The sequence below is a fragment of the Drosophila novamexicana genome, unplaced genomic scaffold, assembly GCF_003285875.2.
Source record: "Drosophila novamexicana strain 15010-1031.04,08,12 unplaced genomic scaffold, DnovRS2.1 tig00000689-arrow-pilon, whole genome shotgun sequence".
Classification (NCBI taxonomy): domain Eukaryota; kingdom Metazoa; phylum Arthropoda; class Insecta; order Diptera; family Drosophilidae; genus Drosophila; species Drosophila novamexicana.
Window position 1 is genome coordinate 1,477,313 of NW_020824818.1, and position 24,668 is coordinate 1,501,980.

Consider the following 24,668-nt stretch of genomic DNA (forward strand, 5'->3'; position numbering starts at 1 on the left):
GTAAATAAAATTAAATTTCAAAGAGCGTTAGCGGTCGGTGCACAAAGGGAATTATGGCAGGCAGATACAAAAAAAAAAAAAACAAAAAAAAAAAACAAAATAATTATCATACTATAAAAACTAAAACAAATGGAAATATGACGCAGTAGTGGGACGGATGCCCCTGACCGTCGGCAAAGTTAGATAAACGGATTTTAATACTCTTTTATGAATATTGTTGTTTTTTTTTTATTTTTGCATTCATAAATCATAATTATGCACACATTGTAAATAAATAAAATGTTATATTAATTTGTTGACAATTATGAAATTATTAGCTAGACAAAAGGCAAAAACCACAGCAAAGTGCGTTTAGCAGCTTACAAAGCGATTAATTAGCGTTAAGTCAGCAGTTTGGCTGTCAGCAAATATTTAACTGCTCATTAGTTGGCCCAGTCCCGGGTCCTATCCCATTGCCAGCCTCAGTTCTACCCATCTGGACAGTCTTTGGCGCAGTGTCAATGCAACAGTCAAGGGGGGCAAAATCAGCGTTACGTATACGCCGCATGCAACCGCAGAGTACCTGCCTCATTAGGATTCAGTTTGTGTCGTTGTCTCGCTTCGTCTCAAGTTAACTCCATCTCCTGCTCTGCCACAAATTTGGCATGTGTGTGTGTGTGTGCTTATGGAAAAACTACTTGTTATTCAGTGCGTTTAGCTTCGTTTAGCTGGGCGAAATGTTTTAGAACTCGTTAGAGCGTTCGCCTGGCCACAGCAACGGCGCCAATAAAGTGCGCTACAGATTGTCAGACTTCACCGGCTACAGTTCTGACAGGCGGCCTAATCAATGTGCTGCTCGCTAGATTGACTTACCGCTTAAAGCCAGCCACATTAGGTTGTAATTTATTTAGCATTAACTGTTGCATGACTCTCAAGACTCACAAGCTGACGCAGCTGACGCAGCTGACACTAGGGATCATCCGAAATCGAAATTTCATCTCATTTCGTGGACATCCTATTAAGTTGGCATTGATAGGTTTCCATGAGATGATTTCGTAGAAAAGCTATCGAAGCGAAAGTCTCTATTCGGGAGAATCAGTTCAGAGAGTAACGCTGGCAGATCACACTGTTGCTAAATGCGTTGCTTTAAAGCCTTTGGAGCAGTTCGTGAAAACATTTTGGTTGCAAAAGTTGAATGAAATTTATGGCAAAAATGTATAAAATTTCCAGAGTATTTGTTCATTTAAAATTTTTCATATTTTTGTTATTTAAATATTTCACAACATCATCAATTTAAACAGTTTTGTAGTAAAGCCTTAAAATATTTTACAGCTTTAAAAGTTTTTTTGCAAGTAAATTCCAGCTCTTATACTTAAAGCGCTAAAATAGTCAAAATATTAAAATAAAGGCCTAAAGGGTTAAAAAAGTTCTTAAAAGCTTGCAAATCATTTTAAAGCTTTAAAATCATCTTTAAGCTTTAAAAAAGCTAGTTAAAGCTTAATGAAGGATCATGAAGGATCAATATCAAAATGCTATTTTATTTTCGGTCTATTAATTGAATTGTTTATTCTGGAATCAATAAAAATCCTTCAAAATTATTCGATGCACGTTTAAGTGAATGTAAGCTATTTAAAATAAGCATGAAACTTCACTCTGTGAGTCCGCTTTACCGTCATACTCTGCTCAAAATCAGGTCTTTATGTCTATCGAATGAAGTATAAATACTGCCAACAACTCAATGTCAGCACATCGACTGATTGCTCAAGCATATCCAATGTTTGCGCAATCATGCGAAAGAAAGAAGACACAGACACTAACATTTCTTCATGATTAAACCGAAGGATTGTCCTTCGGCAGCTCCTCCTCCTGCTGCTGCTGCTTCACTCATACCAATTATCATTTGTCTGGCACCTGGCCAAATGTCGCAGGAGCCAAAACAAAAAGCATTGTCCACTGTCAAAATCAAAGTACTGAAAGTATTGAGGTAGACGAAGCACGTCCACCTGTCGGTCAATGTGCGCCCATTTGTCCCGTACCTCAGGCAAATAGTACAAGATACGACTACAAGAGACTCGGGAAAAAAAAAAACTAACTTTTACGAATGTGGACAATGACTACAACTTGGCATGCACATCAGACACACACACAGCACAAGCACACACACACACACACACCAAACACAGACAGCAGACATGACAGCATGAGTAAGCAACTATTTCATTGCCTGCTTTTTGGCGCTTTGTCCGATGATTTGACAAGCACATTTGACAGGCAACAACATGTCGCATTGTAGTTGTTCACACTTCATAATTACATTCACACATATCACGAATAATCAATACGAATCACCTGACGAAGTGAGTGCAAATTAAAACCAATTAACTAAACTTGGTTTCAGGTTCTGAAATTTAAAAAAAAAAAAAATAATACATTAGAATTCGCGACGAAAGCTGAACAGACCCTGCCTTGGTAAATTCATAAATGCAGCTATGGGAAGATATTTCATTTAAAAATATATTCTAATTTAAAACGCAAAGTACTTCGAAATGAAAAAATACAATTTGAAAAGGCTAAGATGCCTAGGTCTATTAATTTCATATTCAAGCTTTGAAAAAAAAAAAAAACAGAAATTCGTATTAGGTTCTGTTTATTTTCCATGCAATAACACATCTAATTTACTGCCAATGCAAAAAAATGAAATAAAAAACTGGAAGCAAACGAAAGAAACTACGCCTAGAAACCGCTCGGCAAGAGCCAGGCAGATAAATCAAGCAATCCAACAAATAGCCATCAGAATTGGAGTTACCTTCGTTTTTTTTTTTAGGTTGAATGATGCATTTTTAATGTCAGCAGCAGCCGAATAAGATTTGGAAAGAAAACAAGCAGTGAAAAATAAAAAGAAAATCTTGCTGTTTGAATTTTATTGGCAAAATTGATAAAGTGGCTGTAGGAAAATCGAAAGGAATTGCAAATGCAAGTCCATCGATCGATGAGCGCGGCGCAGGGCTGCCAAGCAATCAACGTGCACAAGTACAAGGATTTTAAGATTTACATTTTCGACATCTTATACATTTTCCCTTTTTATTTTTACATTTTCCATTTGAGTCCGAGCCTTGTGTTTGGCATGCATAAAAATATGAGCAATTGCTGCTCGAAGGGGCCAGAGCGCAGGGCGGCAGCTGTGAGTATTTCGACTGCGAAGATAAATTTACCCCTGTTGAAAATCAATTTTAATTTGCAATACAGTTACAGCAAGTTATGCGGCAACATTAAATTTTAATAAAAGTCAGCTCCATTAAATAGACAAATAATTAAATGCACTCAATTAGCTTAAAAACAATCAAATTGTGGGCAACTGGCAAATATGCATCATTTAATATTTAATATAAAAGTTTTAGCTCTGTTTAAGAATTGTATTAATTTTACACTTTAATCACAGCCAATTGTAATTTTAATTTTTCTTTGGATAAGAAGTTTGTCTATCATGATGTACACACGCATCGAGTACAGCAATAAGCTGCAGCTTTTAGTATTCGAATTGAAGAACAAAAAGAAATGCAACTTGATTGAAAGCTGAAGCGCAGAGAAGAACAAAGCGCTTTGCATAGAGATTTGTGTGAAATAACCAGAGAATCAAAATAAAAGTACACTGTAAAGCGAAAAGTCGTTGATGTATGATGTTGCCAATTGTTTGAAGTAAATCAAACGGCTCTGAACCAGGCCTGTCCAGACCCGGCCCGGCCCGGCCCGGCCCGGCCGGCCAGGCCAAGCCAGGCTGTATACAGGATAAGCAAGTGCTGGCAGCAAAAGGCACAGACTGTGGTTGCCCCAAAAAGCTAGTGATTGGTGCGGCCGGCTGCCCGCCTCTTGGAGGTATTAGTGCTCATCCTGCTGCTCCTGCTGCCGGTCTTTGGCCAATGTAAACAGAGCGCACTGAAAAATGGCCAGAAATAAAGCAGACTGTGTGCCGTTTAGAAGGATGCGCCCCTGTCCCAGTGCTGACAGCTGCATTGGGGGGCAGGCTGGCCGGGCATGGGCAGCTGTCATTTATATTTCAGTGCCATTCGAGTTATTCAATCAGCCCGTTTATCGGGCCAACAGACAAACGGACAGAGCAGCTCCTTTGCTGTGGTCGGCTTCTCTGGCCAGCACAGGCAAATGGCCAAAAATTAGTGCACACATAAATCAAACTAAACTGCAAGGACTTGCTTTCCTTTACTATATTCGGTTGCCGTCTTATCGTCCATATATGCAATAGATAGCACGCTATCAGACCTTGTTAATGATGCAAATTATTGTACAACTTAATGCGAATTTATGGCTGCAGTCGTAACGTTTTACCAAATTAACCTGCATATTTTACAGCTCATTTAAAATGGGACCGCAAAACGTTTCGACACTGAATAATTTATGGTAATACCAATCACAGACGCAATACAAAATGAATTATACCTTACAGCAATGCACACACACACACACACACACACACACACACACACACACACACACACACACACACACACACACACACACACACACACACACACACACACACACACACACACACACACACACACACACACACACACACACACACACACACACACACACACACACACACACATAATAGGTGTGAACACATTAGCATACAAATCGGCCAACTTAAAAGATACTTAAGTCCACGTTGGGCATTCCTGAAGCATTTGTTTCACATAAATAATGCATAGGTAATAAATTTTCATAAATAAAATTGTTTTTCAGCAAAAGGGTTGCTGAATTTACAGAAATGAAATTTTGGCGTCTGTCTTGTAAGAGCTTAAATTTATATTTAGTTATAATACATGATACTTGAAAGGCTTTAGCCAATAAATTATAAGACATCTTAATGCCATTTTCGAAAAATTCGAAAATAAGCAAATTGAATATAAAATACTATGAAACAAAATTTAGGAACCTCATGTAATTACAAAAAAAAAGCAACAAAAATAAAGCTATGAATGGAATGGGAAATGGAAAGGTCGCCAAAGATATTACAAAAATAATAATATAATTTTTAAAATGTTAAAAAAAAACTCGAGTCAAGTGAGTTGTTTATAAACTTAACTTGTTAGGTCTAAAGTTTTCCTCTTCTAGTTATTTTTATTATTATAAGGCACACGCTTTAGGCATAGAATCAAACAGTTAGATAAAAAAATGATTTACTAGATTTATATATCTATATTTATATATATATATATATGCACATAAGTCTATATATAACTCTGAATAAAATGTGCCATTTAAGAACCCCAAGAGATCTAGTTTGTAAAATGCTGAAGAATATATTATTTAAGAATTTTCTCTATTTGCATTTTCAAAATTAGCACAATTTGGCAAACTGCAAACTTTGCGAAAATAACTGGGACAAAAACAGAAAAAAGTTAATTAAAACAAAAACTGGTAGCAGCGGGGGTGGGGGTGTTGTGTGGGGCAGTGCCAGTGTTGCCACAACATTAGCAGCCAAAAATCTGGCGCTCGAAATTTTCACATCTAAAACAAAATTAATTTTCCGAGCCAAGCCGGAGTTTGTTTTTAATTTTTTTTTTTTTTTTGCAGACCAACGAGAGTTTGCATTTTTTTGCATATTTTATTTGGCGGAAATGTAGCGCACGGCACACGGCCATGCACTCACACACACACACACACATGGTTTGCCCCACTGTGCGCCCCAAAAAGTATGCAACACGCAAATTATGCAACACAAGGCACAAAAGACAAACTTTCACTGGCTTTGGCAGATTCGACAGGCGAAATGAAAATTAATAGGAAAACAAAAAATATGACTAACAATGCATATCAGAGAGCAGAGCTCCGCACGTCCAGTCCCAATGACCGCAGCAACAATAAAGTAATTAAAAATTCAGCTAACAATCTAAGCGGAAACTGACCCCACAGCAGCCGCACCGCACCCCCCTCCCTGCTTAAGCCTAGTCATAATTTATAGGCCCACCCGCTGCATGCCTGAAAAATCAGCAGCTATTAAATATTAATTTATAGTTTTTAGTGCAAGTGCTTTACTATTTAATTGCGCTGTCAAAACCCGCTCAATTCCCAATATTATTGTTCAGCTTAAAAAAAGTCTTTTACATCAGAATGAATAACCGAATCAATTTATATCTAATAAGTATATATCTATTGATCTATCTGGTTCTTACTGTTGAATATATCTTAACCGATCCCAGTTTTTAATTTATTTGATTCTAACTGTTGAAGATATATTAACAATACATTAGCTAATATATGATCAAAATCTTAGCAGCATCGGCCTAATAAATAATTTAGAGGCAAGACCAGAACACAAATTGGTCTTTAATCTGATCGCGGGGTATATGTGAGTGACAGATATATGTCAAACCGTACAAATATCTAGAAATTAACATGCATTATGCATGCACGGACAACTGTAGTTAATATAATTAGTAAAGCTTTTTATAACCTTAACGATATGCATCGTGTACATCGTATGTGTAAGTATAATGAATTGTGGATCTCTACTTTAGTTCGATTAAAGAACGTTCAACATGCATCTTCTGAGCCATACTTTGCTATTTCCTATTTGTCTGTTCTCAATAATGCTGCCCTTATTCAGTTGCAAACATGGTGAGTTGCACTAAAAACAAAACCTATTATTTAGTTAAAATATTTCCTATATAAATATTGCATCTTTAGAATGCGGTCCGTTCACAATTTTAAAAACACAACTTGGATACTGTTCAAAAGTCAATTTTTGCCACAAAATCGAATCAGACGAATGCGGAATTGGCGAAACTTGTTGCGATACAGCGCCAAGAAATATATTCGAATAAAATATTGGAACAAATAGGAATATAAGCACATTTGAGGAAAAATCAAGTATGTGTGCATACAATATTGACAGAATATACATACAACTTACCAGTTATAAATTGATTTATGCACTTCACATTTTATTTATTTCTCGCCTGAAAAAAATTTAATTTAATTATTACATGTTTCAGAATTCATAAAAAAATATATATAATAAAATGTTATGTTCAATGCTGAATATAAAAAAAAAAAAATTTAATTACATAAAACATACAAAATAAATACAAAAGAAAAATGCCACACAAGTAAAATGCGGTCAAACGGGTTTCCGGCAGTCTGCTCAAAAGTAAGAAAAACAAAACCTAAATAAAATAAACAAAACCAAGTCAAAAGCAAACTGGCATCAAGTTTAACGAGTGGAATGTCTTTGTATTTTGTGTTTTCATTATACCCTATACCCATCTTAAGTATTTTAAATGGGGCATACTAAAGTTGTGCAAGTGTTTTGTAACACACAAGGATTTGCCATCATGTTCAAATAAATCTTTACTACTTTTTCTCTCTTCGAGATTCTATTTCATTAATCTCTCAGTTTCTTTATATACTGTTCTCTTTCTTTTCTTCCATTCACCATTTTCTATTCCTCAGATAGTCTTCATCTCTCATTCAAAAACTTCGCATTCCCGCTGTCCCTTTCTCTTTTACGCCGAATTACATACAAAAAATTATGAAAATCGCATAGAAAGGCGATATAAAGTAAGCTGCTCTCTTTCTCATCAGTCAGTCTACCTCTCTCTATGTCTCTCTCTCTCTCTCTCTCTCTCTCCCTCTCTCCCTCTCTCTCTCTCTCTCTCTCTCTCTCTCTCTCTCTCTCTCTCTCCCTCTCTCTGTCTCTCTCTCTCTTCCCTTTCTCTCTCTCTCTTTCTCTATTACATCCGCGGAAATAGTAAAATTCATAAAAATCACATAGAAAGGCGATTTAAAGCAAACCCCTTTCTTTGTTTTGTATACCCACTCGCTCCATCGTCCTTTTTTTTTCTTACTTTTTTTTGCCACCTTCTCTGAATCTTAAAACTTCTCTCTCTCTCACACACTCTTACACTCACATACTTAAAATCATGAAAATCACAAAGAAAGGCGTTATTTAGCAAGAATATTATGTGATTATGCTATTTAATGGATATTTTATTGAGTTTAAGTAATTCTAACTTAAACATAGGGTAGCTCTTAGTCGAGACTAAACAACTCTGGACCACTCATACTCGTCTTTTGTTTTTGTTTTTATTACCAGACGACAGCGCGAAAATCCAAACAGGCAAAAACCAGCTCAAACAACAACAACAACAACAACAACAAGATGAATCGATCGATCGATCGCCGGTGCGCGGAGTAAAATGATCTTTCTAAGTAGTTTGGGCGAGCGCGTGGCGAATGAAGGTGACGCATTCGGGGACTTGGCTATTTTCGTAGTGATTAGTTTTTAAATTAGAATTAGAATAAAGCAAATGCTTCGATTGTGAAGAGCACATCAAATGTTTAGTTGCACAGCGTGTGGACGTGAGGCTGCACAACCAAAAACAAAAAAACCAAAAAAAAATTTGGTTCTAATTAAATTGTAAGAAGGGAAAAGAATTATTTTTGACGCAAAATTGGGTCAAGTGCATAGTTTGTGTGGCACACTGAGCAAAGAAATTGTGAAACTCAATGCAAAGTGCTGGAAAACAAGTGAAAATAGCCAGAAGAAAAACAGATGCAACAGGGCAAAAAGTGGCAGCTGCAACAACAGTTTGAGCAGCGCTGTGTCGAGGTAGTTGCAGAAAGAGCATGGGCTAAAAAAAAACATTTATCAAGCGACATTTAATACAAAGTGTAAAAATTGTGTGATTTAAAACACACAAACAAACACACAGATTAACAGAACTAAAGTTTGGTTAATTAAATAAATTTATATAAACAAATATTTAATTACAGTTAGAGCAGCAGTGTGCAGCAAATAAAGGTATAAAACTTGGCTATTCACACCATTCACCACAGTTCACCGTTTTGGCCAGCAAGTGGCAACGCTGCTCACTTAACATAACCTCAAGTTAACAGCGCGCCTAACAGCGAACAATAACAACAATGAATCAATGTCTGCCTGTTAACGCAAAGATGTCGAAGGCGAAGAAGGTTTTGGATGAGGCGCGTGAGACGCAAAATCGTGAATTGGACCTCGTCGACAAGGGCCTGGTGTCCTTTGAGGAGCTGCCCGGCCTATGTAAGTACCCTGCACAAAGTGTGCAACAAGTTTTTGTGAAAATCAATACATTTAAACCGAAAAATCCACGCGAAATGCTGTGACGCCATCTGCGTGCGCCTAACAGAGCTCTGTTTGATGACGCCAGCGTCTAAAAACAAAATGCGCCAACAAAAAACTAAATAACTACCTGTAACTGCATTTAATTTGCTGCTTTTGTTAGTATGTTCAAAGTGTGCACTTTAATCAACAAATTAAATACCTTTTAAATGAATTGCAGCAGCAAACGCCCAATATTTATTTTATTTCACTTAAAAATAGCCACTGTGCGCACACTAACGTCATCTCGCTCGCACCTATGCCTGCTCACTGCAGAGCGGCAAAACAGCTGTTATGGGTTTTGCTTTGAGGCCAGTGGAAAATTTGCTGCATCTGTTGAATATGCAGCTGAAAACAATTCAACTGCAAAAGCACAGAGTGTGACGAATTTCAAATACCCTAAAAAATGGTTTTGCATAAAAAAACAATTTTCAAACGATTGTTTCTATGGAAGCAATATGATATAAATGAGCTTTGCTTATATATTGGGATCATAGTAAAGCCCATAAATACTGAGTTTGGTTTAAAATTTTCAACAGATTGTTTCCACGACAGCTATATAGTAAGGTATTATTATTTTGATCAAATAAAAATGTCAAGTTTGGTCAAGATATCTTTCAAAACGAAAAAGTTGATCATATACGAGATCCGGCAAGACTTAAGTATCGACACAAAGAACTTGGCACTATCAACCAGTCGATTTTTGGGATAATAATGATAAAATATAAATAATAATATTAGCAATTATAATGAATAATAGCATAGAATATTAACTTGTACTTACAGTCAACATGTCCAATATCACACGTCTGACGCTGTCGCACAACAAGATCAGCATTATTAGTCCCGGGATTGCCAATTTGCTGAATCTGGAGATACTGAACCTCTCCAATAACCAGCTGAGCGAGCTGCCTGTTTCGCTCTCCTCGATGCCCAAGCTGCGCATCCTGAATGTGTCCATCAACAGGCTGGGCAGCCTGCCGCGTGGCTTTGGCGCCTTTCCCGTGCTGGAGGTGCTCGATCTGTCCTACAACAATCTGAACGAGCAGGTGCTGCCGGGCAATTTCTTTGGAATGGAAACGCTGCGCGCCTTGTATCTGGGCGACAACGACTTCGAGTATATACCCAAGGAGCTGGGCCAGCTAAAGAATCTGCAGATACTGGGACTGCGAGACAACGATCTTCTGGAGCTGCCACGCGAGGTGGGCGATTTGGTGCGGCTGCGCGAGCTGCACATTCAGAACAATCGGCTGCAGGTGCTGCCGCCCGAGGTGGCACAGCTCGACCTGCTCAGCAACAAGTCGGTGATGAAAATGGAGGAGAATCCCTGGGTGAATCCCATAGCTGAGCAATATCTGTTGGGCATCAGTCATGTGATCGAGTATCTCAAGACTGAAACCTATAAGATGTGAGTCTATACATCGCATTTAAATCTATGTACATTGATTACTCACTAGACACCCTGTTTTTTTTTTGCTCCACCAGCATCTACAATCGCCACATGCAGGGCGGACGCAGCGGCCCGCCGCCGCCGAAGGCTGACAAAAGCAAGAAGGCATCCCGAGTGCGCGCATAGTCACCAGCTGGAGGCTCTACTGTACTTGTGTTCGAATTGTCAGGCTGCCACAGCGCAGCTAAATGTGTGTTTTTTCGTCTTAACCAAAAATATATGTTTTTTTATACTAATTTCTAAGTACTTGTATTTAAATATTTAATTTTGTAAAGTGCCTTAAATGTTTGCTAACAAACGCGAATAATAAAAAGTCAATAATTAAAAAGCATCTGTCAAAAACTTTAAGCATAAACTAACTATTTCAAAATGTATCAACTGGCATTAATATAGGATTAGCACAAGATCGAATAGCCTTACTTCAGAGGGGATTCGAGTCAGCAAAATCCATTTAAAATATATATCATCAATTTTGTACTCACCTAGGTCTGCATAATAAACAATTTAAATAAACATTACATGGAAAAATTGTTACACTAAAAAGAGGTTTTCTTTGTATTTTATAAAATAGTAGTTTTGTTCTTGTTTTTATTATCATTTCTTATGTTCATTCTTAATTTTTATGTGTTGTTTGTTTGTTTTTTTTTTTTTTTTTTTTTTTTTTTTTTTTTTTTGTAGCAGTGTTTTTAGCCTTAAGTTCAATTAATTAATTCATTATATTATATAATTAAATTAATAGTTAAATGTTTTTTGTTTTTGCATTTCGTCTTGCGTTTTGTTTTCTTCTTGTCTTGCGATAAACTAATAGCATAGTTTGCTTTGTTGCTCAATTTAAATTTAATACATATTTTATATATCAATTTAAGTAATTACTGTTAAACATATGTCTGTGTTTTTTTTTTCTCTTTTCTTTTTCATTGTTATGCAATTAAACTTGTTTTTGTTTTACTTAATTAATGCATCCTTCATTTTGTGTATTTCTTAGAGATTTTTCTATTTACAAGTTGGGTTTTTCTTGACGTTTAGCAAGAATGAAAAATATTCAATTTGTCAAATGAGCAGAGTTTAAAAAGTTTGTAAAATTGTAAAATTCATTTCCAATTTCAATGAACTTATTCAAAAGAAATACTCAAAAATTGTTAAAATCGAATTAAAACAGCAGTCAAAACTGTTGCCACAGTTATTAAAAATACTTTTAAGAATTCAACTGTACTTTAGTCAGTCAAGAACAAACCATTTATGGCCCGAACAGCAGAGCAGAGGAAGATGCGCCTGAAATGCGTAACAAGTACAATTTCAAGAGATTTCAAGACGAAAACAAAAAACATAAACTAGAAACCCTAATTAAAATACAACAAATACAAATTCAAATACAAATAGTGTGTGATTAATTGTTTAGCTAAGACTAAAGGAGGATATACATGCCATATAGAGATGAGTAACATTTAACATAATCAGTTGCTGGCTCAGAAACAGCTCATTAAACATTAAACGTAAAGCTTTAAACCTAATACAAATTGAGAAAATTGAGAAAATCAATGCTAAAATTATAAATAATGCATATATTTGTAATTATACGCACACATATGTGTTAATGGGAACTAAGGAATTTATTTAATTATTGAATTGCTTGCGTTATTCGATTCTCGCTTGTTTTATTGCCATTTTTGCGCTTGAAGAATTATTTGACAACATATCTGCATTTTATTTTTGCATATAAATGACTTTGGCAACAAATATTTTAAATTCTTTTTCAATCAATTCTAAATGAAAATAATACGATTGTTGTTTTTCTCCCCTCTTTTTTTTTTTTTTTTTTTTTTTGTTAGTTTACAAATGCAGTTTTGTCGGCTTTAATCAAGGTTTTGGCCCTTAGTACAATTAAATACAATTTAAATGCATTGCCAGCCGCTTAATTAATTTGCAGTTTTTCTTCGTGTTCTTCTTTTTTTTACAAAACCATATGTTTGCGCTTTGGGAAATGTAATTAATTTTTCTTGCCTTGGCTCTTTAGTAAATGTTCGACATTTAAGTATTTAAATATGTTTTATAAATATCTTTGTGTTGTTCTTGCGTACATTTCAATTTTGTTTTTATTCATGCTGCTTTGTAAATAAGTACGCACAATCATTACATTTATGTTTATGTATGTATATATATATATATATATATTTCTGTTTATTCACTATATATATATATATATTATGCAATCTGCCTTTTTAATTATTTATAATAATAATGATTTGCATTCTCATATCAATTAATTTAATCAAAAATATCGTTCATGTTTTTGTTTTAACCTTTTTCTTTGTTGGTTCATATGCAATTTTTGCTTTACTCTCTGTCTGTTTTTTTTTTCATCATTCAATTTATCAGCTTGTTTAAATAAAAATAATTAGCATAAAAATTACATTTACATTTAATTTGAGTTCATTTGATTTTTGTTCTTGTTGTTGTTGTTGTTGTTGCTGTTGCTTTTGTCGCTTGGCTTTTGGTATTTTTTGGCGCTCCGACTTGAATTTTGGTTGTCAAACTTTGCCATTGTTGGGCGCCCGCGTCGTCGACTCATACTGGCCACGCCCCAAAGCCGCATAGGCGTCGGAATAGGCGTGTTGCTGTTGTTGTTCTAGTTGTTGTTGTTGCTCTGCCTCCTGCTGCTGCTGCTGGTGCAGCTCCTCCAGCGGCTGTTGTTGTTGTGGTTGTTGCTCATGCAGCGATGTCGGTCGACTATAGCTTACTTGAAGCGGCGGCGGGGGCGCGACGCCTATATAAGATTCGAGTACATAGTGGGCGAGACGAGGGGATGAAAATACACAGGAAAAGTTGAATTAGTTTCTTGACTTGCTTGCTGTGGCGCCTGCTCAAGAGACAACCCTCCCGCCCCTTCTGGGCGGCTGCTTGAATTAGGCCATGTGCAGCTTATCGATTACATTAATACACACACACACACACACATACATTGCAAGTTTTTTAGTAGTTTTTAGTAGTGTATTGGTTTTTATAACTATGCTAATGAAATGCCTTCCAAAAACCACCATCAAAGTTAAGGTTTTAACAATATTTTAAAATTCTTTTCATCCCATAAACTTTAGTTTTGACGCTTTTTCATTTTCACAGCTTAAAAACTTTTAGTTTAAGAACTTAATTTAGGTAATATTTAGGTGTTCATTTGGAAACATATAATACAAAAATTATAATTGAATATAAATAAAATATATATATTATATTTGTATTTTTATATTTTGTATTTTTTAATATTAGTTCAATTAAACTTTCTCCAAATGTGTTATTATTTTTTTTAAATAAATACACTTAAAAATGTTTTATTTATTGCAAAATAAAACATAAATAAAAATCAAATAAAAAAAAATTAAAAATATTATTTATCCGATTTTTTAGCATTACTTATTGATTGGATTTTTATTAATTAATTTTAATAATACAAAAAAATGTGTTAGTTTTGTTAGTAGTTAGAAATATATTTCGAAAAATTGATATTTATAGTGCGCATGCAATAACAAAAACAACAACAATACAATATGCAGGGAAAACAATAAAAGAATAGGGGCACAAAAGGAATCAAACAATATCGAAACATGCGAAAGGAGAACAACCAACGAAATACGGCAAAAACAATACGATACGTGTTAGTAGAAACGTTGACCAAAAAATCGATAACTGGCGAAAATATCGATAGAAAAATAATAATCGGAAACGCTGCGTTAAAGAAAATAAATATCATACCAATTGCTTAGCGAATTCTGTTGGGGTAAAGCGTTTCGTGGAACGGTGGAAGTGGCACGCAAGCGCGTTGGGTTGGAGGCATGTGCTGGGTATTTAGTATTCAATATGGCATGTTTGAGGCGTTCCAATTCCACGCGTTCCATGCCCGTTTGTTTCTTTAGTAAACAATATTGCGACGTGTCTTGGCGGCGGCTGCGGCCGTTTTGTCTTTGCTGCTGCTGCGGCTGCGGCTGCGGCTGCTGTTGTGTTTGTTGTGTGCTTGTTGTTGTTGTTGTTGTTGTTGTTGTTGTTGTTGTTGGGCTGTGTCTTTGGCTTTGGCACTTTTGGCATTCTTACTACCACTCGCGCCCGTCGAGGGCGTGGCCGTGGCAGTAGTGTTGTTGTTGGTACGCGATGAGCGGGACTTATTGCGCGGTGGTAATTCTGAATTTTTGTTGTTTTTGTTGGTTTTTTTGAGCATTTTGAAAGAGAAACAAAAACACAAAAACGAAAAAGAAAAACGACAAATTACAAATTAAATGTGTGTTCGTGAAACAATATGGGATTCGAAACAGCAGCTCGCGCTGGACTACTTGGAAGACCCTAGGCGAGTGGGACACGCACCTTTCGGCGCATAAAACGCTTGCGGTTGTTGTTGCGGTGAGAGTACTTGTTGTTGTTGTTGTTGTTGTTGTTGTTGTTGCTGCTGTTGTGCATTTGCCGGCGGCAACGGCAGCGGCAGCTGAGCACGCGCCACAACGCCGCCGCTGCTGATGGCCGCCTGCACACCACCACCAATGGCACCCACGCCCGCTTGATCAGCTCCATACCCAGATCGACCGCTGGCCTGTGGGCGTCCGCTGCTGCTGGGCCGTGCGCCGCGTCCATCGCTGCGTCGCGCCTGATTGGCGGCCGAGCTGCGACTGGAATGACCGCCGCCCGTGGGCAGCGGAATTATCGAGTGCCCGCCCTGATGCCGGTCCCATTCGTGCGGATGCGCATTATGATGATGACCACGTGCGCCACCACCATGCCGTCCACCAGCGGCTGCACCGCCAGCAGCGCCGCCACCGCCCCCACCTCCACGGGGATAATGCTGCGCCTCGTGCGCAGGCGGTGGGATGCTGCGTGGTCCGGCTCCGCGCTGATTCGGATGACGCTGCTAGAGTTAAATTATAGATAAAATATTAGACAAAAACATTAAGTATGTATAAAATATTGCCGGAGAGTCGGACTTACCATTCGGCGCAGCGTATTCATTGGCGCACGCAGCGTCTCGCTGATGCGACGAGCGCGACGCTTCTTCGGATTGGAGCTGGGCGTGTGGACGGCGCAGCATTTGATGAATGCGCCCAGGACGACAATGAACCCAACGCCAATAAGCACCACCAGATACCAGTTGCCCGTGACCCACTCGGCAACGGTGAGCAGCGTCTCGCGATTGAGCAACAGATTCTTGAGCCGCACCAGGGGCCCGTCGGCGTCGACGGCGCGACACTTGAGAAAGACATCGCAATAGCCCTGGAAATTGTCACAGGGTGAGCCCGGCTGGAGACTGATGCCACCCGGCTGTATATTATATTCGGCGGCAAATTCGCTGGTGCTGCGACAGGTGGCCGTGTCGTTGCCATCCTGGCAGGCCAGCTCGCACAGCTTCCGCTTGTCCACGTGCGGCAGCATGGACGAGGTGAGGAAGCATTTGGTCATATTCCACAGCAGGCAGGGTGACCCGCTGCACTCGCCGCGTATGCACAGGGCGGTGCCATTGTTGCACATGGTCTTGTCATCGCGATGCCGCGGCTCCGGACACTCGGCGGTGGTGCCATTGCATGTGCTCGACCAGCTACACTCCGTCTCCTCCTTGCACTTCTGGTGATAGTGCGTGGGCACGAACGCGCACGAGTTGGCCAGGCAGCAGGGTCCCTGCGAGGGTGAGCACTGCGTCTTGGCGCGACGCTTGCAGCCCTTGGCGCTGGAGTTCAGCGACTGATCGTACTCGCTGATGAGACGCGGATAGCAGCAGTTGTCCTTACACTCCTCCTCGTTGAAACCACAGTCGCATTCCTCGCCAGACTCCACAATCTTGTTGCCACAGAAGGCGCCCTCCGAGGCCTTGAAGCAGTCGCGTTTCGTGTTGCCCACAAGCACGTCCAGCACATTGGAAATGTTGCGTATAGAACACGGTGAGAACTTGGAATTGTTTGGACGATCACCTGAGGTGGCGCTGGCGAACATAATGTAGTTGCCATTAAGTCCACCAGGACGGCATTCTTGCGGGTAGTCGTGCTGCAAAGCGAGCAATCGAATAGGTGAATTTAAGTATGAGGAACGATGGAATGGAACGAACATTGACGTTAAAAGTTATAAAAATAAAACAACAAATACAAGAGATTAATTGAAGTCAAGGGCCATTAGCTAAAAATTGTGGAACGAGGAAATATAACCCGAAATTATTTGAACAAAATAAAAGGAGATATGGTCGCTTAGTGAGTAATTTTTGGGTAGAACAGCGGAATGGAACACGAAATTTGTGTTCAACTGTGAAAAATCCAATTAAAGAAATTATGAGAATGGGACTAAATGAAACAGTGGAATTAAATAAATTACTAAAGTTAGTGAGAGAAGTCGAACTCCCTTCACTCTCCCTCCACACCATTCGTTTACTCACCGGAGATCCAAAATTGTGCCCGATTTCATGGGCAAGTGTCAGCTGCGATACTTTTGGTGGCACGCGACTGTTGTAGTTGACAAAGGTGATGATGCCCGTGTTCAAGGAGCGCTTGGTGCTCTGGTATTGACCACCCACAGTCTCCGTGTAGGTCTTGTACTTCTCGCAGATGCCGCCGGAGGCGCCAGATGCACTGGCCACCCAGGCCAGGCCCAAAGTGCCGCCCGTAAAATCTCTGCATGGGCAGAAGTAAAAGTTAACATTAAAGCTAAATATATAGTTTTGTTGTGAATCACCTGTAGGTAAATACATAGGCTAGACAAAAGTCTGAGTGATCCTCTAGCGAGTGGAGATTCAAAAAGTTCGATACGTCCATGTGCTCATTGCAAAAAGCATTGTGTGGCCCATTGTAGGCATTACGACAGGCTGAATCGTCGTCGATTTTTATGCGTTGCACCTGGAAAGAAGCGTTGTCAAAATACAGTGGAACAATAGTTAGAATTTTGAAATAAACTGTGAAAAACGGCAAGAAAGAAAAACATTTATATTAAGTCTATCTAATATTGTCTTAATTTAAAAACATTTCTGGACCTTCAGATTTTCAAATCCAGTTTATTTTGTGAAACGATTCCTAATTACTTTTAATAGTCAATTCTTTATGGACGACTTCTTCGCCGAGTCTACGAGATTTTGGATTTCAGTCTGTTTGATCCAGAAAAATATTTAATGTTAATGTAGGAACAGAGCCTGAGCTTAAGGAATTAATTTTATATTTTAGGCGTTTCAATAGCAGTCGTATATAATTTAGAATTGTTTCCCAACGAGTCTTCTTTTATTAAATGCATATTCGTAATTCCTCTATAATTTTTAGTTTATTTAAAAAAAAAATCGTTTCGAGTTGGATACTTTGACTCAAATTAAAGACCTAATAAAAGAGGAAAAATCTTTAAAGAGATGTTTAGGTCTTTAATGTAAGCTCTAGTTACAATTCCAGATTGTTTCACTATTAAAACTAAACAACTAGACAGAATTTCAATCCTTTTTGGAGAGAGCTCTGCTTTAAGGAGGGGCAAAATAAATTCATCCCAACTCGACTCAACTGCCAGCGACTCGTTTCTGGCATAATTATTGGGGCTGTTTGTGCTTAAACGTTTCCCTGACGAGGTACTGGGTCCTGGGACACGGCCTTTGTTCTGTGCCCATTGTGGGAAGGTGGGGCCAACGCTGTTGGCAATTGCCAACCACAGGGGGCGCTGCTGTGCACTCACCTCAAAGCGTATGTTGCGATGCTCGGTGCGTCCGTCGAACTTTGTGTTGCGGTAAATGTAATTAACGGCCGTCACATGATGTGCAATCAGCGATGTGATTTCCTCGCGGGTTTTCACGTCCACCTCGTACTTGCGGCCGCGATCGTGCTGCAGGGAGAGAGCGAAGAGAATATTGGGAAATTAATTAACAAAAAATAAATAAAAAAAAAATTAAAATAAAAAGCATTCGACTTTTAGGCGCGCGCGCGTAATAAAAATCTCAACCGCAATGCCACTGCGCTTGACATTTCTAGCAAACAGGCAGCCGCAGGATGGGCGTGGCAGACAAACAAACGACCTCCCGACCCCATACCAAGATTGCCCACACCAGAGCAGAGCCCCCTCACACACACACACACACACGCGCGCGCGCATACACAACAAGCACTCTTCAAATATATTTGTATAAAAATGCAAATTCAGCTAAAAACCCGTCGAATATTTTTCAGAAGTTTATTCGTTTTTATACGCGCGCGTCGAGAGGGTGGCTTTGCGGGATTCCGTGGGCTTGGGCCGGGGTGGAGGTGGAGCTGGGGCAGAGGGTCTATCGTCATCGCACCGCTAACGGCAGTTTTTGTTCCAAAATCAAAACGCCGCTGGGCTCAGTGACAACAACGAGTGAGAAAGAGAACATATTAAGGTTGTGGGCCAGCAAATACCCTGTAAACTGTAGTTTGAATAACTAAATATGTGGGACAAAGAGTCAGCAGAAATGTTTCTATTTTTCAAGAAAAGAGAAACGCTCAATTTTATGTATAAACTTTATAAATATATAAATTTGAATGGGACGAAAGCAAGTTTCAAGGCACTTTCCCAAAATGAGCATACCCTACGAACTCCATCAATAGAGTATAGAAAACTCGTCACGAACGCAGTGGCGAACGAAACAAATGCGCGAATTATGCAAAACTCATTGCAAATAAACAGACAAAAAAAAGAGAGAGAAGAGAGAAACGGGCTGAGCGTATCGCAAGAGAGTCGGGGACTGCAGGACGACCCTGACGAGGATGTTGACGTCGACAACATCGCGAACAATGCGAAAAAATGAACGTAAACATTGAGCACGGCAAAAGAATTGCTTGCGAACGAGAAAGCAAAGGGAAAGAGAAATGGCTGAAAAGCAAAACAGAGAAGCAGAGAGGAAGCTCGTGAGCCATAACGGTTGATTGCATGCGCTGTAGAAACCGAAGCAGGTCAGCTGATTGGTTGATTGCTTTGAAGACGCCGCAAAGCAGGCGACACCCGAGCAAATTTTCAGGTAGGAAATAACTTTACTGCAAAAAAAAAAACCACTTGAGCGCCCTATTTAGAAACTGGGGATGCTGTCGTAGTTGGCAAGTGCTTAAGATCTGCTTGAATTATGCTCTAAATGATTTAATGTGTGCTGAACTCTCGAGGTTATTGTCATCTCGGAATAATAATTATATGAAAAATAATTAAGTTAAGCCTGAATTTATTCTGAATAGAGATCAAAAGAACGCATCTTTGAGTATTGCGAGTGTCAACCTTTAATTCATCTACTTTTAAGAAAGAATTTTTGAATGAAAAACACTTTTTAGTTATAAATTGATGTACTATTAGAGTAAGTAGCTCAGCTATGCGACACCCAAAAGGAAATAATTTTGCTTGGATGATACAAATAAGGAAAGCATTTGGTCTAAGAAATATGTATAAGTAACGTCGAGCTATTACATTTACGACGAACTCTTGCTTTATTCTGATTATTCTCTCCGAAAATATGGTCCCACAATCTTTTTAAGCATAAACCAAAAATTCAAAAAATCTCTGTTGTGCAGTTTTTCCATCAAGATTCCTTAATCTTGAAAGCTGACTAACTTTTGCTTAACTTTCAGCTTAACCCAACTTTTCGCAACCTAACCTAACTTTCAGTCAACTAAAGAACAATTTTCACTCAACGTAGCGCATCACTCAATTTCTTTGCATTCGCGTTAAACAAAAAATGGCGTCTGTCTGACTACGCGCGCATATACCTCGCAGTCCACCTACCATTTCCCCCCACCGGCTCTGTTATTTCCCACACCATGGAAAAAAGCGTACTTCAGGCCCGGCCTTTTGTTTTATGCGCAAACCCAAAAGTGAAGCGTTCGCTCGTAAAAAATTGCAAAATTCATGGATTTTGTTTTGTGTTCTTTAAGCCACAATTCCCGCCACCCACACACCAGCTGCTGCTGCAGCCGCTTCGCTTTTAATTTGGCGCACGAGCTGACAGGCTCAGCCTCCTGCACTTGCCGGTTGCCAGTTGGCAGTGCCCAATTCCCCGTTCCCCGTTCCAGCCCAGTTGATAGTCAGACTTACATCGGCGATACCCTCGCGTATGTGGCGCCAAATCAATGGATCTGTTTGTATATACAGCGAGCAGGTATTTTTGTTATCCTCACGGCCACGTCCGGGGCCCGCCGAGCTGGTCGAACCGCTGGCATTGGAGCCACTGCCGCCATTGTTGCCGCCAGTGGCGCGACGCACACGCTCATGGACCAGCTCATGCCAATCGGCGACATTGGCCGTGGAGCCCAATCGACGGCCGGTCTCCGGATCATAGAATGCACCATCGGCAAAGTTTGCCTCCTTTGTATACTTCTGATGTGGAAATTTAAAATCATCATCGCCGCTGGCGTACTTCTTGGGAGGATGTGGCTGTTGTTGTTGCTGTTGTTGCTGCTGTGCCTGTTGTTGGGGACCAGCAGCCTTTTTGTGCTGCTGCTTCCGGTGCAGCTTTTGGACATCCTTTGACATGGGCACAGGCAGCTCCTCAACCGCTGAATTTTGTATGTTCTCCATCCACTGCGAGACCTCCTCCGTAATGCCGCAGCCGCCCACATGACCTGCAAAGCACAATACAAAAATAAGAAAAATGTTCAAGTTGATGTTGAGTTGAAGTTGAGCTGAGAGTAGACCTAAAAAATATAAAAATAAAGAATTTGTGGCACGTTTTCATTTTAAGCAAATTAATGCTGATGCAGCCGCAAAGGCAACAACATTTCAGTCTCACCTACTCTGGACCAGAGCCAAATAATTGTATTCAAAAAGAAAAATTAAAAAAAAAACCCTTTAAAAAAAAAGAAAATAAAGTAGCGCGTTGCATGGTAAAATTATTTATGGCGCACAAAATGAAAACCACGAAAATGTAATTAAAGCGCAACGCACACAGACAGAGAGACGGCGAGGGCGGGCGGGAAAAGTGGCCGAGTTGAAAGCAGCAAAAAAATAAAAAAATTAAATAAAATAAATACAAAATGTTAATGCAAATGCCAAAGTCAAATGTTTGATGGAAAAATAAAAAGTATTATATGCATTATAAAAGTGTTGCATACTTTTAGCGGCTGCTGCACTTTAAATGCATCCACGGAATGCATGTAAACAATTCGTACTTTATTTATATAATATATTTAATCGCTGCACTTTAAACGCATTTTCTTTTCGGCTAGCGGAAACAGTTAATAGCCCCGAGTCCGGTAATGAAAATTTATTGTTTTATTGTTTAAACACTGTGCGGTTCCACTTTACTTTTGTCGTGCTTTTTATTTATTTATTTTATTTTAAACTTCTTTTATCTTGACGCGCTTTGCACGCTCCGTTCTCCCCACAGCTGCAATTGTCAACCCAGGCGCTCAGGATTTTTTTTTTTTTTTTAAAGCTGCCCGCATTTTTATGGTTCCAGCAATTTACATTCATTTTACATATCTTGCCTGCAATATGGGCGCACTGTTCGTTCTGGGGCAGTAAGGCAATGTAGAAAGCCGCTTTAAGTGAATAAAATTTACAGCAAAAAACAATATTTAGCTAGACACCCGTAGGCGGTAAGTACTGTAAGTACTATGGTACAACTGAATTGTTTAAAAGCGGGTAGATATCAACTATGACCTTCACTCACATCAAAAACTAAATTTTAACTATTTTGTTTTTATTAATAACTCTTATCAAAATGATAAAATAAATAGTATTTGTATTATTCGTGGGCTTTAACAATTTTAAATTCACAAATAAAAGGCAATTTATAGTTTTTAGGCCATTCCAATTTTATTTTTTAAAAGAAATATGGCAAAATGTATTCCATACATTTTATCGCTTAAAATTCACTCCTGAAAAATATAAATTTATTTGGCAACCATTTCCATTCGTAAAAGCATATTAAAACAGCACTTTAAAAAATTCTCTTTGACTTTTAGCACGGATGCATTAATATTCTTTTTCATTCATATATATATTATTAAAGGCCCGTGCTTAAATCTGAGTTCGTTTGACTTTAAGAGACATAATCGAAAGTGCGCTATGCTAATAAAAGCTTCTTCTGACTGGGACAGCATTAAGAACTCAGTGCACTTTTCATTAAAAGTTTTCATTATTCTTGGTTTATACTTTAATTCCTTATCCAATGCTGGCCAGCTTCAACGAACCGTTAAAACTCATAACAGGCCACCCAGTTTTACAATGGGCCACTCGGAGTATATTTTCCCAACTCCCTAGTACGTATTCGAATGGGATTTCGGACCCGGGGCCATAGTGTGTACACACTGGCAACATTGCAATTTTCAGCTGTGCCATAAATTTTTATTTGGCTGACTGCTATTGTGTCAAGTTGGTCGCAAAAGTGGAATGGGGGCGGCTTTATAGCTGCTGCTGCTGCCATTATCATTATGCTTTTACACTGTTTCCCCACCTGCCCTGCCCAGCTCTGCACGGCTCTGCCCTTTCCTTCCATCCCAACGCACAATGCATTGTTTGTCTTTATTATTTCTTTGCGTAGAGTCCACGGCGTTGCCAAACTTCGGCAGGGACACTGTATGGCAACGCCGCGAAAAACGCGACCTATACCAAAGCGCAAATTGTACGGCAGGTGCTAAAGAGCAGGGGTGGAGCGGGGCAATCAAGGGGTAGCAACAGCTGAAGCAGCCACTAAATACATAACACTCGACAAGCCAAGAATCCGACAGCGCGCAGCTTCCGCATTTTCTTTTCCGCTGCATTTCCAACAGTCACACAGACCCTTTCCGCCCCTTCCTCCCAACCTCTCCTTGGGGTATAATTTGCATTTCAAAGGCATCCCTTAACTCTCTGTCTATCTTTATGCCCTATAAGCGAAACTGCTGTACAGGGTATGCGCGGTTATTAAATTATTGCAATGGTTGGTGAGACCATTTGGAGCATATCATTAGATTTTAGATGATCGGTATAATAATATTGAAAATACCATGGATGATAAAAATGATAATACTAATGACAAATGATAATGATAATGATAATGATAATAATAATGATAATGAAAGTAATAATGATAATGGTCATGTTAATGATAATGATAATTGTAGTAATAGTGATAGTGATAATGCTTATGATAATGACAACTATTGTAAGAATGATAATTATAGTTATATTCAGAGCCTAATCAATGAAGTTGAGTTACAAAAAGAGAGATCGATATAAATATGGAATTTAAAAAAATAATTATCATATTCAGGAATAAATAGCCCCCAATACAGGAATATTATTTCAATCTATCAAAGTAGATAAAATGATAATTATATCATTCAACCCATTTTACAGGGCTTCTCGTAGTCGTCCAGTATTTGTATGAGATTATACCAACTGTGTGCTCCCTGTATAGCTCTTTGTGCACCGCGGCATTTCCATTTTAAGAAGGGTTTAGGGGTTTCTGGTTTGAGAGCTGCTCGCTCATCTTACTCCAATGACCCGTTTTTATTTCGTTTTTTCTGCTATTTTTTTATACTCCTTTTTGTGTTGTGTGCTGTTGTTGTTGCTGCAGCGCCTTTACTTTCTTTTGGTTGGTTTTTTAGGACAGCTTTGTTGTTGTAGCCCGTCCATCACTCTTTGCGACTCCTGCCCGCTGTTGCGCTGTGCTCTTTGGTAAGGGCTTGCATTCAATCGTGCTTATCTGATGTGTTTGCCTGGACGCAGGCAGCCTTTGCCCAAGATGTTGTCTGATTTTCGGTCTTTATGCTGTGTGCTGCTTTGAGAGTGCCACTCGAGTTGGAAGCTGTCCGCCCTGCCCACGTTATCCTGTCTGTCTGTGTGTGTGTGTGTGACATTTTGTATTTGAAGTTATCGGTGTGTGTGTGTGTGTGTGTGTGTGTGTGTGTGTGGGCCATTTCAATCAACAGCTGTTGGCGCAGTTTTCTTCACATTTCATTTTTCCAATTTCTCTTTCTCTCTCGCCGGCTGCCACTCAAGCGTTTGCTCTTTGTGCCTTTTCGTTGGCACGAGCACACACATACACTGGTGCCGCCACACACATACACACACACAGCCAGCTGGAGGAGCTAAACCTGCCGGCCCATCCAACCCAATCCTTAACCGACACTTCAATCATATTTTGCTGCAGCGTCGCGACGCTCTGAGATTTCT

General features: G+C 39.2%; 2 protein-coding genes and 1 long non-coding RNA gene across 6 annotated transcripts in view; 2 read left to right on the top strand and 1 right to left on the bottom strand.

The window, feature by feature from the left end:
• The first annotated feature begins 6,509 nt into the window (after window positions 1-6,509).
• LOC115763172 lies at window positions 6,510-7,031 on the top strand. Of its 2 annotated transcripts, XR_004017880.1 has the most exons (3): window positions 6,510-6,618; window positions 6,688-6,870; window positions 6,996-7,031. It is a non-coding gene; the product is annotated as an uncharacterized LOC115763172 (long non-coding RNA). The 2 variants fall into 2 exon arrangements; XR_004017879.1 differs by lacking the exon at window positions 6,996-7,031 and having other exon boundaries at window positions 6,688-6,935.
• A 1,744-nt stretch (window positions 7,032-8,775) lies between these two features.
• Window positions 8,776-11,132, top strand: LOC115763171 (ras suppressor protein 1). The gene is made up of 3 exons (XM_030705625.1): window positions 8,776-9,061; window positions 9,926-10,547; window positions 10,625-11,132. Exons 1-3 carry the CDS (start codon window positions 8,926-8,928, stop codon window positions 10,713-10,715), a joined length of 849 nt encoding a protein of 282 aa, XP_030561485.1. The 5' UTR covers window positions 8,776-8,925; the 3' UTR covers window positions 10,716-11,132.
• A 1,900-nt stretch (window positions 11,133-13,032) lies between these two features.
• The window catches only part of LOC115762987 (disintegrin and metalloproteinase domain-containing protein 10), a 146,295-nt gene continuing 134,659 nt past the window's right edge, over window positions 13,033-24,668 (bottom strand). Inside the window, exons 5-11 of one of the 3 annotated variants that reach the window (XM_030705371.1) lie at window positions 20,604-21,130; window positions 18,249-18,395; window positions 17,277-17,437; window positions 16,981-17,215; window positions 15,552-16,598; window positions 14,937-15,474; window positions 13,033-13,353 (exon numbers count right to left, since the gene is read on the bottom strand). In XM_030705371.1, coding sequence (XP_030561231.1) covers window positions 13,118-13,353; window positions 14,937-15,474; window positions 15,552-16,598; window positions 16,981-17,215; window positions 17,277-17,437; window positions 18,249-18,395; window positions 20,604-21,130 — 2,891 coding nt within the window. In that variant the 3' untranslated portion in view covers window positions 13,033-13,117. Of the gene's footprint in view, window positions 13,354-14,675; window positions 15,475-15,551; window positions 16,599-16,980; window positions 17,216-17,276; window positions 17,438-18,248; window positions 18,396-20,603; window positions 21,131-24,668 lie in introns of those variants that run through there. The other 2 variants (XM_030705369.1, XM_030705368.1) reach the window with 2 other exon arrangements.

What these genes read in the sequence shown, in the direction of transcription:
- LOC115763171 (XM_030705625.1), top strand. Translation starts at nt 8,926, where the DNA reads ATGAATCAATGTCTGCCTGTTAACGCAAAGATGTCGAAGGCGAAGAAG. An exon ending in TGAGGAGCTGCCCGGCCTAT is followed by an intron (nt 9,062 to 9,925) that starts GTAAGTACCCTG and finishes TTGTACTTACAG; the next exon opens with TCAACATGTCCAATATCACA. An exon ending in AAGACTGAAACCTATAAGAT is followed by an intron (nt 10,548 to 10,624) that starts GTGAGTCTATAC and finishes TTGCTCCACCAG; the next exon opens with CATCTACAATCGCCACATGC.